This window comes from Miniopterus schreibersii (assembly GCF_964146895.1).
Source record: "Miniopterus schreibersii genome assembly, chromosome: 7".
NCBI lineage: Eukaryota > Metazoa > Chordata > Mammalia > Chiroptera > Miniopteridae > Miniopterus > Miniopterus schreibersii.
In genome coordinates this window covers 51,895,623-51,912,735 of record NC_138108.1, presented here as the reverse complement: position 1 = coordinate 51,912,735, position 17,113 = coordinate 51,895,623, and the positions used below count along the sequence as shown (strand labels likewise).

General features: G+C 38.0%; 1 protein-coding gene across 2 annotated transcripts in view; it reads right to left on the bottom strand.

The window, feature by feature from the left end:
• The window catches only part of CCDC148 (coiled-coil domain containing 148), a 194,854-nt gene that overhangs the window by 134,696 nt on the left and 43,045 nt on the right, over positions 1 to 17,113 (bottom strand). Inside the window, exons 2-3 of one of the 2 annotated variants that reach the window (XM_081142586.1) lie at positions 2,661 to 2,723; positions 1,076 to 1,197 (exon numbers count right to left, since the gene is read on the bottom strand). In XM_081142586.1, coding sequence (XP_080998712.1) covers positions 1,076 to 1,197; positions 2,661 to 2,723 — 185 coding nt within the window. The remainder of the gene's footprint in view (positions 1 to 1,075; positions 1,198 to 2,660; positions 2,724 to 17,113) is intronic. The other variant, XM_081142587.1, reaches the window with a different exon arrangement.

The following is a 17,113-nucleotide window of genomic DNA, read 5'->3' as shown; positions in this document are numbered from 1 at the left end:
TATTATCAAATGTTAGGAGGAAAACTATACAGGGTTTCATGTCTATGTTTATCATGGAAAAAATCAAATATTTATGAATATGTTTATGTATGTATGTATGTGTATATGTTATATATACACAAGGGATCAGAATAAAAGTCAGAAATATGAAAATAGTTTTATTAGGATGAGAGCTATGTAAGTGATTTTCCCATAAAATTTCTTTGAATGTCCTGATAACATTAAATTATCTTAAAGTTATATCTGAACCAAACAAATAATGCTCTACTTTTTAAGTGGTCATAGTTAGAGAGCATATAACTCGTGGATATATGATAATTTTTTTTAGAATACAGTATCAACTGTACTTGGGATTCATAACAGTTGCCTTTTTAAAAGGTCTTAATAATAAAAAGCCATGAAAAACTAACGTGACACAAAAATATTAAATACAAATGAAAACTTGTGAATTACTTAATATGCTGCTTTGCCAAACCAGATTTTTGATGCAACCAAGCAATTTATAATGCAATGCTATTTATGATGTACTCCATTATTTTACACAAGAGGGAAACATATTGCATAGTAATCCTAAACCACACATTGTCCTAAAATACTGTGCACAATCACTTGCACATAAACTCCTTTCAAATCCAGTCTGGATTCACCTTTTCTTAGGTCAGGGTGAAAAAGGGAATTCTAGAACAGAAGCACCTGGGAGCATATTTGAATAGTGTTGCAGAAGGAGCCTTAAATCAGATGATAATCCATGGCTGGCATTTACTCGCAATTTTTATTTTTCAGATTAAGTTAGAAATTCTTGAAAGCTAATGAAATAGCAATCTTTGTAAAAAATAGAGTTGAATTCAGACCTCATAAGTTGTTATGAACATTAAGTGAGTAATGAATGTAAACCGCATAGCACAGTGTCTGAGAGTATCCATAAATGTTAGCTGCTATTCACTATTATTAATAGTGAGAAGAGTCTAAAAACCATTTAGAATGTTATTTATTTTCACATTTACATTTAAATACTTAACTTCCTAGCAATTCAATTTTATAAAACTAGAAAGTACACACACATGCAACTTCTAACCTTTAGCTCTGTAGAGGCAGCCGCTAATTTTTTTGCTTCAGTTAATGCATGCAATTGTTGATAGTCTACTGGTTTATACTTAATGCTTCTCATTCCATTTTTCATACAGAATACAGGATTATCTGTTTTTAATCCAAAAATTAAAATGACAGAGAAATACTATGTTATTGGAAGTCAAAATATAGTTATAGCAGCATGCTGACTACAGGTCTTATTTTTAAGTAAATACAAGAAATAATATAACATTCATAGTGTATTTGAATCTATATCTATAGGAACTTAAAAAATATTACTTGCATAAAACCGAGGCACCACTGTATTTGCCAATGATACATCTGATGAGGGGTTAACATCCAAGATTTATAAAGAACTTACAAAACTGAACAAGAAAAAAACAATCCAATTAAAAGACAGGCAAAGGACCTGAAGAGACATTTCTCCAAGGAGGACATACAGATGGCCAAGAGACATATGAAAAAATGCTCGTCACTAATCATCAGAGAGATGCAAATTAAAACTGCAATGAGGTATCATCTCACACATGTCAGAATGGCTGCCATCAATAAACCAACAAACAACAAGTGGTGGCAAGGATGGGGAGAAAAGGGAACCCTAGTACATTGCTAGCAGGAATGCAAACTAGTAAAACCACTGTGGAAAAAAGAATAGTTTCCTACAAAAATTAAAAATGGAACTGCCTCTTGAACCAGCAATACCACTTCTGGGAATATATCCTAAGAAACCTGAAACAACAATCAGAAAGAATATATTCACCCCTATGTTCATAGCAGTGTTATTTACAATAGCTAAGATCTGAAAACAGCCCAAGTGCCCATCAGTAGATGAGTGGATAAAAAAGGTGTGGTACATTTACAAAATGGAATACTATGCAGCTGTAAAAAAGAGGTAACTCTTGTCGATCTGGAGTGGCTCAGTGGTTGTGTGTCAACCCATGAAGTTGGAGGTCATGGTTCGATTCCCAGTCAGGGCACATGCCCAGGTTTTGGCTCGATCCCCAGTAGGGGGCATGTAGGAGACAGCAGATCTATGATGATTCTCTCTTATCATCGATGTTTCTATCTCTCTCTTCCTCTCCCATGGACCTGGAGATTATTATACTAATCAAAATAAGCCAGTCAAAGAAAGACAAATTTCACATGATCTCACTTACATGTGGAATCTGATGAAAACAATAAACTGATGGACCCAGGCAGCACATGGATACATTGAACAGGCTGACAGATCTCAGGGAGGGAATGTGTGTGGCAGGGAGGACTAGAAGAGATTAAACAAAGAACATATATGCATATATGCATAGCCCATGGACACAGAAAATAGCGTAGTGAAAGCCTGGGGTGGGATGGAGTTTGGGTGAAGGGGGGCCAAGGAGGGGAAAGTGGGGGACATCTGTAATATTATCAACAATAAAAAAAAATTTAAAAACACCCACTGTAAGGGAACAAAAGAAACCTTCCATTTAACCTCCAAAATGAGCTTTCCATGATTAAAATCAACATTCCAATTTTATATCATGCATAATCCACCATAAATCATAAAACAAACTTGGAAGTAAAAAAACGAATACCTGAGCTATCATTTTTCTGAATTGTCATGAATGGTCGGTCTCTTTTATCCATGTTTTCCATATCTGTCAAGGAAACAAGAGAAAACTAAATTTTACAATGTGATTTTTAAAACATTTTTAAAGATGTATTAATTGTAGTGATTTTTAAAATAAAGCCCAGGACTAGGTGCCATAACTCTTTGTACTTTATTAAAATTTTCTTCTCTTTGCTTCTAGTTTTCTTCCATTAGATTTTCCCCTTTGTGCCTTTCCTGTTTTTGGTCTCCCCAATCTCTAACCTCTTAATTCCCCTCTCTTGGATTGTACCAGTGACTGACAAATATTTTGTGATTAAATATCTAGCACCCCAAATTCTGCCTCAGCATCTCCTTCCTGAGAACCCATTAAACTTAACTGAGCACCTCTAGGGCATCAGGCTAGTCAAGTGGTTCTTTAAATAACACTACTCATTTCTCACAAATTTTTGTTCCATATCCACTAGGTTGCACTGTAACCCACCCCTCTATACTTTTAATATTGTTTCTCTTAAAAGTATTTTTGTTAAAGATGAGTTGTTAACTAATATGTAACCCGTGAACAAGCAGCATATTTGCGTAAAGAGTTCCAGGAACTAGTTTCAAGGGAGGAAGTTGACTCCAGCAACCCGACATTCTGGCTCCAGGGGACTTGCTTCTCTCAACCATAAAAACCGGACATGTGCTTGACCAGTTTTGAGATAATCACTGGAATGGACTGTGCTGACTTACACAAAGAGAACTTTCAACCTCCTCCCCATGATTTCTTTGTTCTGTTTTCCATCTCCCTCCTAATAAAAATCCCTGCCTGAACTGAGATGTTAAGATGGTCTTTGGGATGGGAGTTCGCCATCCTCTCAGGCTGCCAGCGCTTGAATAAACCATCTTTCCTTACACCACCACCTGTCTTTCGCAGCAGCAGGCAGCCAAACCTGAGTTCAGAATCAGAACTTCCCATGTCTAGTGGCCTTTGCAGTAACCTAAGTCTTCTTAGATGGAAAGAAAAGTAGCACAAGTCCATGAATTTTGGAAACTCTGCCACATTACCAAGAATCATGGTGATCACCCACCAACTTTAGGGATGTAGGGATAAACTCCAGTGTGTAATTTCTATAGATTCTCTGGTCAAGGAATTCTTTTTTTAAGCCTTTAGTAACACTGACAATTTGCCCTATAGTCTCATTTCTACTCACACCCACATCCTATCCATTAAGATTCTTCTTCCTTTTGGAAGGTGTTGCACATCTGATCTGTTCACCTACACTACCTCAAGCCACCATCACCTCCAGCCAGGATGGCAGCAGCAGTTTCACTTTGTGCCTTACAGCCCATTCTCCACACAGCAGCCCAAGTAACCACTTAACATTCTAATCTGGTCTTGCTTCAATGGTTTCTCCTTACCCTTTAGACTAGTATCCAAACGTCTTTAAATGGCCGATAAGGCTCTTCATAACCTTGCCCTTAGTCATCTCGCCATCCTTATCTCATTCATACATTCCAACCACATTGGTCTTTCTATTTCTCAACTATACTAAGTTCATTCTGCCTCAAGGCCTTCCCACTTGCTGTCCCCTCTGCCTTAAATACATTTCCTTCTTCTTTTACCTGGCTGGTTCTTACTCAGCCTTCAGTGTGAGCAACATGTCACCACCTCAGAGAGACCTAAAGAGACTCCTCCACCTAAAAAGGGAGGACCCATATTTCTCTCTCATCCTATTCTTTTATTCTCATAATAATGTGTATTAGTCTTCACATTTGCATGTTTACTATCTCTCTCCAAAGACATGTGGCCCATGTTTGCCTTATTTCTGATTATATCCCCAGTGCCTAGCACACAATAGTAAATGCTCAATATCATTTGAGGAAAAAGTAGCCAGTGGTAGCTGGATGGCCTCTAGTCCCTCGAAGAACTGAAATAACAATTCCTAAGTCCATACTATAGCTTCCCTCTACCAACAACCACCTTTCAATTTTTAAAATTTTGCTTTGATAACACAACCTACAGACAAGAATGGCAAATTTAAATGTCCTCAGGGGCCATCAGGTAAGTTAAATGAGGGAAGTGACAAGGTATACAACCACAGGGAGTGGCAGAAAACATGGAAAATGAAAGAGCATTTCATATCTAATCAAAAAAATTTTTTGATAATCAAAAAACTTTTTTTCTTTTACAAAACACAAGTACTAGACAAATAAAGCAAGTCTCCAAAACAAATTTATGCTGCTCTCAGCAGCCAGCTCGTGAGGTCTGGCCTACAGCAATTCACCTCTTGTTTTCATTTCATTCTCCCACCCATAATTTAACTACCCAATTTTGTCATCTCCATCCAGGAGAGACCACAATAGTACTCTGATTGATTAGTTTTAGTCTTTCCTCAATGGGAAGCCTAACCTCTTTATATTTAGGACTCATTTTTCTTGGGATTTAGATTGCAAGATTGAGGCTCTGAAACAAAATGGGGTCTTGCAAGTTCCCTTTTGGTTACCCTAAGTCTAATTCTGTTTAATTTCTTTTTCCTGGTTTTCAGAGGAAAATTATGAAGCCCACACAATGTTTCTCACCATTTCTACATAATTCAAATGTTAATTATGACCATAGAACTTCATGAGATAGGGTATATGGCAAAACAGCTACATTTCTAAACATCTGAAAAATTCAAAATACATCTGGCGCCACATACTACACATAAGGGATGTGAAACTGTATTAAAACATTCTGTTTCCCTAATAAGTGTATGTCATCTAGGTCATTTCAATTTTATGCTTACTTGTGAGAAATTCAAAGTGGCTACTTCAGCCTGTAGTTTAAATGCTTTTGGCTTAGTAATGGCTACTTGAACAGAATTTTCCATGCTAAATAATTTAAGAGCACTTAGTTTCAGAAATTATTCCATGTTCACATTGTGTGACACTTTAGAAATGCTTATGAGTGTTATCAAAATGTTAAGCCTTTACATATACTCAATTACTGAAAATATTTTAAAATAATATATTTTTATGAGAAATTTCTCATAGTGTCGGAAGAACATTTGATTCCTAATTTAATGATAGCTTTGTAGTAGCTAGAGGGTTGAAAAACACATTTTAATATAAAGTTACTTTTTACAAATTTACTAGAGAATCTAAACTTTAAAAAAATACATGACCTCAACTAGTCTCTTTGGAGTAGATAAGCGATCAGGACTTCGATAGAGATGAGGGGGGAAAAATTGCAAAGAGATCATTTATATAACGGGGTAATCTTTTTACAGTATTAAAATCTGCATTCTTCTCTTTCCTAAGAAAATCTCTTTTAATACACTGAGGAAGAAAAGGTCAGTTGTACTTAGGCTTAAAATTGTATAACATGTGGATAGTTTGTTACCTCTAAACTGCTTAACTGTGTAGATATATAGATTAGCCAATCACCCTCTAAGGATGTTTTCAAAGCTGATAGGGATTCTCCCAGGCCAACAGTGTGAGAACAATACAATCTGTAGAAATAGTTTGGATGTAGCATCAAAATTATAACTTTTTCATATGAAAAAATATCAAGACATTTTAAATGTTAGTTCAAATATTATAGCCAAAGTCTAACTTAAGCAGTATTTTTCCAAATGCAGAATTCTCTTTTAGATTTTAAGCAGAATAGCACACATTATTTTCATTATGAGATATTATGCATTATAGTTAGCAGAAGGTAAAATGATTGTCCTGGAAAAATTAATGGAACCAAACTGCATAGAAAACTGTAAGATAAAAATTACAATTTCCAGCCATATTTAGCCCTAAAGCCCCAGTTGTATTGTAACTGAACAGAAACACTATTTCTTGAACATGACTCTTTCTCCCTTGTGTTTGTTTTCTCCCTCCTCACTTAATCATTAGGCCCTTAGGACATCAGCTTCTGGTCAACATCAAACTGTCTTAAGAACAAAGGCCTCAGGCTTGTTGACCACAGAAACAGTTTTGGTAGAGTTAAAGATAACATCTTGAGGCACCCACCAAGCAATCAGTGGAGACCACAACCCTGAAGGGACACACCTGGAAAGCTGCTGAATGTTATAAGATCTTCCCCTGGGATCTCCCCTAAAATCTCCTCCCTTGAAACCTTTAAGACAAAGGACCCAGTGCGCTCTCCCTCCCAGAGCTGAACTTCTCCCTTCTCCCTTTTCCCTTTCCCCTTCCTCCCTTCCCCCTTCCCCCTTTTCCCTTCCCCCTTTACCTTTCTTTCTCTCACCCTACCCCGACCCCCAGGCATTAGCTTCCTCACTCCCAAGCTCCAAGGGCCCTTCCTTTGCCTCTATAACTTATTTCCCAAGCCCATTTCTTCTAGGAAGTACTTTTTCTACCTCTGTGATTTAGCAAATAAGTGTTCTCGTATAGTTTGGGTCTTGGCTCTGAATTCTTCCTACCCAGAACTCAAGCACGGAGGTTGCTGAACCCAAGTCCGGTTTGACCCCACAGGACTAACACCCAGTGCCGTTCCCACCACCACCAACAAAGGTGGCTTCCTAAAAAGTGTGGTTGCCACACTTTAGGAAGAAGGTTGACAAAGTCTTCAGGATAAGCATGCCCCAAATGGCAAGTTAAGTAAGAAGGGTACACATTCACACACACTCTACAAAGGAAAACAGTCTAAAGGATATATAGACTAAATTGGAGAGGATACTGCAACTGGAGGTTAGGTTCAAAGGGGACTTTATGTATAATGAAATCTTTGCATTTTTATAAAAAGAATGTATATATGTATATTTATATAATTAAGAGTAATAAATATTTTTCTCAAGTGCCTCAAAAACGGAAATATTTTTGATCTACCAAATGGTTTCCTAGTGCTTCTAGGATAAGGTTCACACTCCGCATAGATGACGAGGATCTTTAAACCTAGCCCAGCCTATTTGCTACCTTCCTTACCCATTATCTCGCATGCATATTACACTCCTGCATTTTAAAACCATTTGCAGATCCCTGAATACACAATGCCTGTGGTAGGGAAAACAATGGCTCTCCAAAGATGTCTACACCCTAATCCTCAGAACCTGTGGCTTTGTTTTACATTGCAAAGGAGAATTAAGGTTGCATCAGCTAATCAGTTGACGTTATCTACGGAGGTTACCTGGGATTACCCAGATGGGCCCAATGCAAGCATGAGGGTCTTTATAAGAGGAAGGCAGGAGGGTCATAGTCAGAGGATACGGGATGACAGAGGCAGAGATCAGAGAGAAGAAAGATTTAAAGATGCTACTCTGTAGGCTTTGAAGTTGGAGGAATCAAACCATGACCCACAAAATTCAGGCAACCTTCAGCAGCTGGAAAAGGCAAGGAAATAAATTTTCCCTTAGAGCCTCCAGAAAATGCAGCCCTGCCAAAACCTTGACTTTATCCCAGTGAGCATTATTTCTGATGTCTGACCTCCAGAATTATGAGATAATAAATTTACGTTGTTTAAGCCACTCGTTTGTGGTCATTTGTTCCCGAGCAATAGGAAACTAACGGTGCTCTTTCCCACCTCCCTGCCTTTGCACACGCAGTTACCTACGCTTGCAACGCCTTACCCTATTCTTGCCTCTCTGGCCAGGGCCTCCTTACTTGTCATCCCCATCTTGTGCATCCTACTGCAGCCTCTTTTACTCTAGGTAGAGATGATTTCTCTCCTCTCCTGTACTAATATTGTACTTTGTGTATACCCCTACAGATGCAGTGATTCATTTATTCCAAAGGCTATTGAACATCTGTCATACACTAGACAAAGGGATATAGATTTATTCAGGCTCTGCAGAGGCCAGTCCTGGCCGTGTCATCTGGAGTAACCCTCTCCCTCCGCCATCAATCACTCTTTACCTCCTCAGTCTTACTACATAGCACTTTCCACTGAGCAACATTATACTATGTATTGATTAGTTTGCTTATTTGCTTATTGCTCCCTTCTATGACTAGGGTGTATGCTCCATGGAAGCAAGGCCTAGGCGAGCATCTCTTTCTCCAGAGTGCCTAAAATCGTGCCTGACGTATATTAGACACTGAATATATACCTGGCGAGAAAGCATCGAGCGATTGCATTGCAGACCACAGCCCTGCCCGAAGGCGGGGTACTAGAGGCAAAGACAAAGCGTTCACCCCCTCTTCTCCAACTTTTAAAATCTAGGCTCGCCTGCATGAGGTGAAAATGATCACCACGAACAAACTCCAAACAAAATGGGCAGTGGACTGATGTGTGTGTCGAGAAGGGAATGAAACCCCACTTCATTCGGTGAGTTTCAGCACTGACCGTAACTTCATGCTGACTGCAGGTGAAGGTGCCCCTTGACCAGAGAGCTATGAAGCTGCCAGTCACAGCACCACCACCACCACCCCACGCAGAAATCTGGGCAATGTCTGCATTTATTAGGAATCTAAGGCTATCTATGCCGTCTTACTTCTCCAAGGGCTGAATGGTAAAAGGGACATTCTTTGCACAATAGACACATTATATAGTCATTCCTCCAACATATACTGAGTGGAAAAAGCAGGTTGCTCCATGATACATATGATATACCATTACATAAACATGCACAGACACAAAACAATATATATGTATCACACACACACACACTCTACAAAGGAATAAAGTCTAAAACATACACAAATAGAGCAAACTGGAGAGGATACTGCAACTAGAAAGTAGTTTCAAAGGGGATCTTATCTTTATCTATAATGAAATATTTGAATTTTTACAAAGAGAATATATATGTATATGTATGTAATTAAGAGTAATAAACCTTAGTCCAAAAGGTCTTATTTCTAAATAATTATATCTATTGTAGAATTAATGCAATTACATTTGAGATTATAAATGACCATCCAGTGGGTTCAGTTAGTGAGAGTCCTAGAGCCTGATCACCCAGTCACAGCCATTTCTGGACCTGCCAAGCTTGGGCTACTCTGGAGCACCCTGCCCCTACCAAGTTGCAGCAATCTCATGAAGCCCAGCCTAAAAGATCCAGTTAACATTATTTTTAATTTGGAATATAATTAAATAATATTTATACAAATTTGTTGTGCCCTGTATAAAACATTTATTCTGAAATCTTTAACAAAATGATTCAAAACAGAATACTTTTTCTTTTGATTAACAGTCATAAGTACATTGAAAGAAAATCGTTAACATCAAGGCCACAGTGAGGTCGTAGATTCAACAACTCAATGGACTTTTGATGTGCTTTTCGCAGTTATTGCTGAGGAAATGGTATCATCCGAAGTGTAAAACTGTGGCAGATACAGCTAGCTGCTGTATCTGTTCTCTTGTATGTTCTTCCTAACAGAATTCAGTTTTGTTCAGGGTGAGAATATTGGCCTTCCTTGATAACTCTGAGGCTCTCAGTGACATGTGACACAGTTCAGGCCAATGAGATATAAGCAGAGGTCTGCTGGGAATTTGGGGACAAGGTTTGTTTTTTCATATAGGCACTGCCCCCTCTTCCCTGTCCTTCCTTCTTTCTTCCTGTCTGGAATGTGGGTGTGAACTAGACATAGGTAGACTGTCTATGACTATGTTGTGAGTATTAGGGTGAAAGATATACACTAACTATTGCGGAGAAGAAAGCCAAAGGGAGCCTGGGGCATGGATGATATCAAGAGTGTACTGGGCCCTGGCCTGGTAGCTCAGTTGGTTCGAGTGTTGCCCCCATACACCAAGGTTGCAGGTTCAATGCCTGGTCAGGGCACATAGAAGAATCGACCAATAACTGTATAAATAAGTGGAACAGCAAATCGATCTTTCTCTCTTTTGCACACTGCCCACACCCATCTAAAATAAAATAAAATAAAATAAATAAACAAGAATCTGCTGTACCAGCCCTGGACCACTTCTCTCTGGATTTGTTGTTATGAGAAAAATAAATCCCTGAGCTTCTGCAATCAGACTCTGTAACTTCTCAGCCAAACAAAATTCCCAACTGATACAGGCTGAAATTATCTGAAGTGCCCAGGAGATCTTGATGCCTCTCCATATAGAGCAGTATAAAAATTCTTCTAGAAAAGTACCCATCAATTCAGGCACAGGATAAAATACTAGAAAATATTACTTTCATTGCTCTTCAATGGTAGCATGAGAAAATTACATCTAGCAAAACTTCTTATTTTAAAACTCCAATAGAGTTTCATTTGCAGTTTCAGTATCATTGAAAGAGAGTAGGTAAAAAGATGTGTAGGTGGTTCTGAAAGGGGAAACAAAAAAATCCTCAGAAACTTAATTTTGCTACCAAAAGGTAACGTAGAAGAATGTTATTTGTGGGTTTTCAAAACTCTAAATAGTTTTTCCACAAAGGATCAACTATGATAGAAGAAATTTTCTTTTAAAAGGTGTGGTTTTAAAATTTTTTAATACAAAATAGCAATCCACCACTTTAACAACAAAGACTATAAAATCCTGCTAAATGGCAGTGCTTGAAACACGGTAGCACTAGTACATTTTGAATAAATGAAATAATTATAATAGGTAATAAATATCAAGACTTAAACAATTACTAGCTAAGGTTAATTTGACACAGTTGATGAACTTGATGAGAGACACTCACTTATTTTAAAACCAAATCTGAACATTTCAGATGATAACACAATGTGTTTTACATATAGAAAACTTACCATAAAAATTAATATTGTAGAATACTGTTTAATGACAGGTAGGCTATATATAAATATAAAAAGCATAATGTATCATACCAAACAAGGAATACTTCTTAACTTTATAAGTGTGTATATATAAAAGTGTATACACGAATATTTAATCAATGATTATAAAGCTATACACCACAATGCTACAGTAGTAAGGTGAACAGAACGATTTTTACTTTCTTCTTTTTTTCTCTGAATTTTATAGATGTACAGAAGATTTGAAGAAAAAAAGTTTTGTTTTAAACAATATTTAAAATAATTTTTTAAATTTGAAACAATAACAGATTTACAGGAAAGTTGCAAGTACAGTAGAAATTTATTTTTCTGAAGGAAGGTTCCATTTCAGAGGAAGTTGCCATCCTAATTCCCCATCATTGCTGAACACCTGAGGGACATTCTCCAGCATACAAGATAACTATCAAGAAGAGATCAACTTTGATAACATTATTATCAACTTATCCTCAGACCCCGTTCCAGCTTTCCCAGTTGTTCCAATAAAGTCTCTTATAGCAAAAATCTCCAGTTCAGAATCAAGCTTTGCATTTCGTTGTCATGTCTCTTCAGTCTCCTTCAGTCTGAAATTGCTATTCAGTCTTTGACTTTCATGATCTTGATACTTTTGAAAATTATAGACCAGTTATTTTGTGGCATGGTCCTCAACTTGGTTTATTTGATGTTTCTTCATGATTAGACTCAGGTTATGCATCTTTGGCAGGAATATCACAGAAGTGATTTGTGTTCTCGTGGTACCTTAACCTGATTTCTATTTGTCCATTACTGATGATACTTTAAACAATTAAGGCAGCATCTGTCAAATTTCTCCACTATAGAGTTACTCTTTTTTCCCCTTGTAATTAATAAATATTTTGCAGTTTCTTTGAAATGCTGTATGTATTCCATTTCTTATTAAACACTTAATTTGTATATCTGTATAGATTCATTTTATCCAATGGGTTACACTCTGTTACTATATTTATTTTGAAGCTCAAATTATGCCCAGTTTGGCTCATGGAAACCTCTTCAAGCTGTCTTCTGAGTCCTACATTTAAAACAACAACAACAACGCCCATTTATTAACTCACAGTTCTGCATGTTAGAAGTCTAGTAAGGCACCACTGGGTTTTTTGCTCAGGTTATTGAAGCAGGATAGTAAAACACTAGGAAAATTCCTTAGCAAGAGGAATGAAGAAACTGAGACAGCTAGCTGATTCAAATGGGCCCCACCCAGCACCCTGACCCACCTGCCTCCTTCTCCCTTGCAGGACCACTCCCTTAAGGATTAAGCCCCCAGGACAATGAGGTTCTGATCAGAATCAAATAATCTTAGGAACAGAGAGAGAGTTTCGGTCAAACTAGAGATAATATCTAGGCTTTAGTTATGCTTCAGCTCCAGGCCCAGAATAGCAGCAAAATCAGACAAAGTGATGCCATGGCTGATATCAGGACCAGATGCAGTGACCAGTGACCCCTTACCAGCTAATCAGTAGAGACCACAACCCTGACCCTATACAATCATTTTGATTAATCAGCATATAAAAGAACACAGCTGGAAAGTTCATGAATATTCTCTTGAGATTGTCCTGAGGTCTCCCCCAAAATTCCCACCTTTAAAAAACAGATTTTAACAAACATAAAAATTCTTAAGACAAAGGACCCGGTGTATGAGCTCTCTCTAGAGCACAACTGAGTCTACTTTCTTCAGGAATGTATCTTTGCTTTCTTTCTCTTAAGCTCTAAGGGTCCCCATGAGGCTTCCAACCAAGGGAGCAGTGGGCAGTGGCAGCTTGTCCAGCAGGTCAAACACCCTGACCCTGTGTGCATGGGTCCTTCTTTTGCTTCTGTAACTTTTTACTAAGTCTATGCAGCCAGCTGGCTCACTTCTTCTGCCTCTGTGACTTTCTTTCTGAAAGGCCACAACAGCTCTCTGAGCAGCCTGCTTGAATCTTCTCTTGCATGCTAAATAAACTTCTTTTTGATCTAGAGTTCTTGGTTCTGAATCCTCTCTTTTCCAAACTCAAGAACCGAGGACCAACATCACTATTAACAGTTCTAACAAGGCTAAAATCAACAAAGCTGAATTTTTCTACAGAGGCTCTGGGGAAAATCCACTTGCAAGCTAATTCTTGTTGGCTAAATTCAGTTACTTGCAGCTTTAGGACTGAGGTCCCGTTTCCTTGCTTGTCAGCCATAGGCCACTCTCAGCAATTAAAGGTTGCTTGCATTCCTTGCATGTGGCTCCCTCCATTTTCAAAGGATAATCATTCTCATGTTTAATTCCTCTCAGGCCTTTAATTTCTTTGACTTCGTCTCTGACCTCTAAACCCAGATTTAAAGGGCTCATGTGATAAGATAATGTTTATTAGATAATCTCCCTATAATACAGTTAACTGATTTGGAACCTTAACTACCTGTGCAAAATCCTCTTTGCCATATAAAATGACATAATCACAGGAGTAATGTCTCCTCATATTCACACCATTCATGGGGATTATACAAAGCAAGTACACTAGAAGGCAGGGAGTCTAGGGCCATCTTAGAATTCTGCCGACTACATATATAAAGTGCTAGAACAGTGCCTGGAACATTATAAGCACTATACATGCATTAGCTATTATTATTACTGGTTATGTGACAAACTCAACAAAAATTCTAAAATTAGTGAGGACACGGTAATAATGACAGGGGTGTAGCAAAATGACACATTAACATGCCATCAAAGAAACATAAGTTGCTAGAAGCTTCTGGTGACCAGTTTGGCAATGTGTATTGAAAAACCAGTATTTCCACTTCTAGGAATTCATCCTAAAGACATAATCAGAGGCATACACAAAGATATGTGAAAGAAGATATTAGTTATAGTATATTTATAATAATAAATACTTGAAATGCTAATGATTAGCCTAGTTTAGCGCTTCCTGCAGTGCACATCACTGCTTCCTTATGACAAATTAGCCATATGCAATGTGATTACAATGCATGCAGATTAATTTTTAATTTTTCTCTCCCAAGGTTTTTTCAGCTCCAGAGTCCAAGACTAACTTTCAAGTTGACAGATGCACTTTTTTTTTTTAAATCCTCACCCAAGGATAATTTTTCCATTGCTTTTCAGAGAGAGTGGAAGGGAGGGAGAGAGAAACATCTACGTGAGAGAGACACACTTGGTTGCCTCCTGCACACACCCAGACTGGGGCTGAGGACCAAGCCTGAAACCAAGGCACGTGCCCTTGGCTGGAATCAAACCCAGGATACTTAAGCCCACGGGCCGGTGCTCTCACCACTGAGAAAACCAGCTAGGGCAAAACAGATGCACTTTCAACTGGGGGATCCAGATAGCACCACAGTTCAGGCTGAAACCATTTTGTCCATTGCTCTCTCAGCCAAAAGAGAAATACTCTAAACTCCACAATCTTTGGAACTAGCATCTTTCAATAGATCCAAACACCCAGTATAGTTTCTTCTATCTCTTGCTATTCTCTAATGCAATTGATAAAAGTCAATGCCCAGGACTCTGAAGTCACCAGCTGTGCATTTCTTCTTCAGGGACTCTCCCCACTTGTTCCATCCTTCCCAGACTCCTTCCCACTGAATCTGCTTTCCCTCATATTCTCAGGATATTCAATGTGCTTTAACCTTCATTTACCTTTAATTTGCATTCATCTCTAACTAACAATCTGCCCCGCTCCTATTCTAGCTTTTGCCAATTTATTTCTGGTAATCAATTCAAACCCATTGTTATATCCAAGATATACAACCAGTGCCCTTGCAGGGGGAAAAAAGAAATACAAAACTACATATATGGTCGAGGAACGCTGTGTCCTTTTGAAATTATTCTCTGAGCACTTCACTGACTTCTAGAATAACATATTTTCCCTGTCTCATCTTGTGCTTTGCTTGTCACAGTCCTGAAATCAGCTATTTTTCCAAGGAGCTCTGGCTGCTTGGAGGATAGCATTTAGAAGTCCATATCTAAACACTGAATGTGCTCATGGCTATTGGGATGTCACTACTCCTTGACCCTCTCTATGGGCAAAGCTAGGAAATACACAAACACATACACCCCTATATTTATTTCTGTATCCATTTCTCTTTAAAAGAGAGATAGATGATAGATGATAGATGATAGACAGATAGACAGATAGACAGACAGACAGACAGACAGACAGACAGACAGACAGACAGACAGACAGATAGATAGATAGATAGATAGATAGATAGATAGATAGATAGATGATAGATAGATAGATGATAGATAGATAGATAGATAGATGATAGATAGATAGATAGATAGATAGATAGATAGATAGATAGATAGATGATTGATAGATGATAGATAGATAGATAGATAGATAGATAGATAGATAGATAGATAGATAGATAGATAGATGATAGGTAGGTAGATAGAGCACCATGCACACTGATATTTCCAACTGCAATACAACAGTATAAAGCTCATTTTTGTTTTCTCCTTGTGTGTACTTATAATTTCTATTCCAACAGTAAGAAATCCAGCCCATTAACCTTGATATCTTTTATTTGATCAACTCCCCATATATAATCAACCTTCCATTTCTGATGCCTCCCTTCCTCTGCACAAATATCTTCCTCACCCCACGTGAGTTCCAACAACCCACAGCAGGTGCCCCCTCCCCCCCACCATATAAGCTCCAACATATGTCCTCTACCCTACCTCATGGATGTGCCTTCCCCTCCAGTTGAGTTTCAAAACATGTCAGGCTTCCCTTCCATATATATTCACGCTCTTCTCACCCTGCTTGGGCTCTGATGCACTGTATTGGGTTATCCCCACTCAGAGGTGCTCCCCACCCCACTTCACTTGAGTTCTGACACCCACCACAGGCTGTCCCTTACATATGTATATATTACTTATCCTGGCTGGTCTCTGACACTAACACAGGTCAACCCTCCCAAATGAATCCCCTCTCCCCCACTTTGGGGCTCCAATACCATGCTCTGGGCCACTGTGGTTCCCTCCCCATTCCAGTGTAGAAATCAGCCTTGTTCTGCTCATCTAAAGGCTTTAGGACTGATTGATCAGGAAGGCAAGAGAAAGAAAAGGAAATTGGGTCGAGGAAACATTGTTATTATTATGATTTAACAGTTTTCTATTGACAACTCTAAAAATATTTGATATATAAATTAATTTCTTCTATAAGCAGTCATGCTCTTAAGATTAAGGACCAGTCAACCTTCATGTTTGTACAGCCTCATTTACAATAGTCAAAAAACTGGGGATAACCCAAATGTCCATAAACAGATGAATGGATAAACTAATAAGTGATATACTCAAAGGTAGTAAAAAGAAAGTTGAGCTACTTATATCATTGATGAATCTCAAATTAATTATGCAACATTTAGAGTAAACAAAAAGAGTAAACATTTAATGATTCTAATCATATAAATTCTAGAAAATGCAGTTATCTATATAAATGGAAAGTAAATCAATGGTTATTTGGAGGGCTGTGAAAGGCAGAGAGAGAGATCATAAAAGGATGTGAGGCAAGTCTTTTTATTCTAAGAAATTGAAATCTATATTCTTTAAATTAATGAGTGTAATTAACTTTTAATGACCATGAGTATGGGTATCCAATGACAAATGAAGGGAACAGTACCCATACCAAGAAGGGAAAATATCATAATATTCAAAAGCATAAGCTCTGGAACAAGAATGTTAGATTCAAAACCCAACTCTGTTCTGAGGCTCTTGGCAAGTTCCTTAACTTCATTGTGCCTCAGTTTTCCCATCTATAAAGTGAGGATAACAGTGGTACTTCCTAGAATAATGAG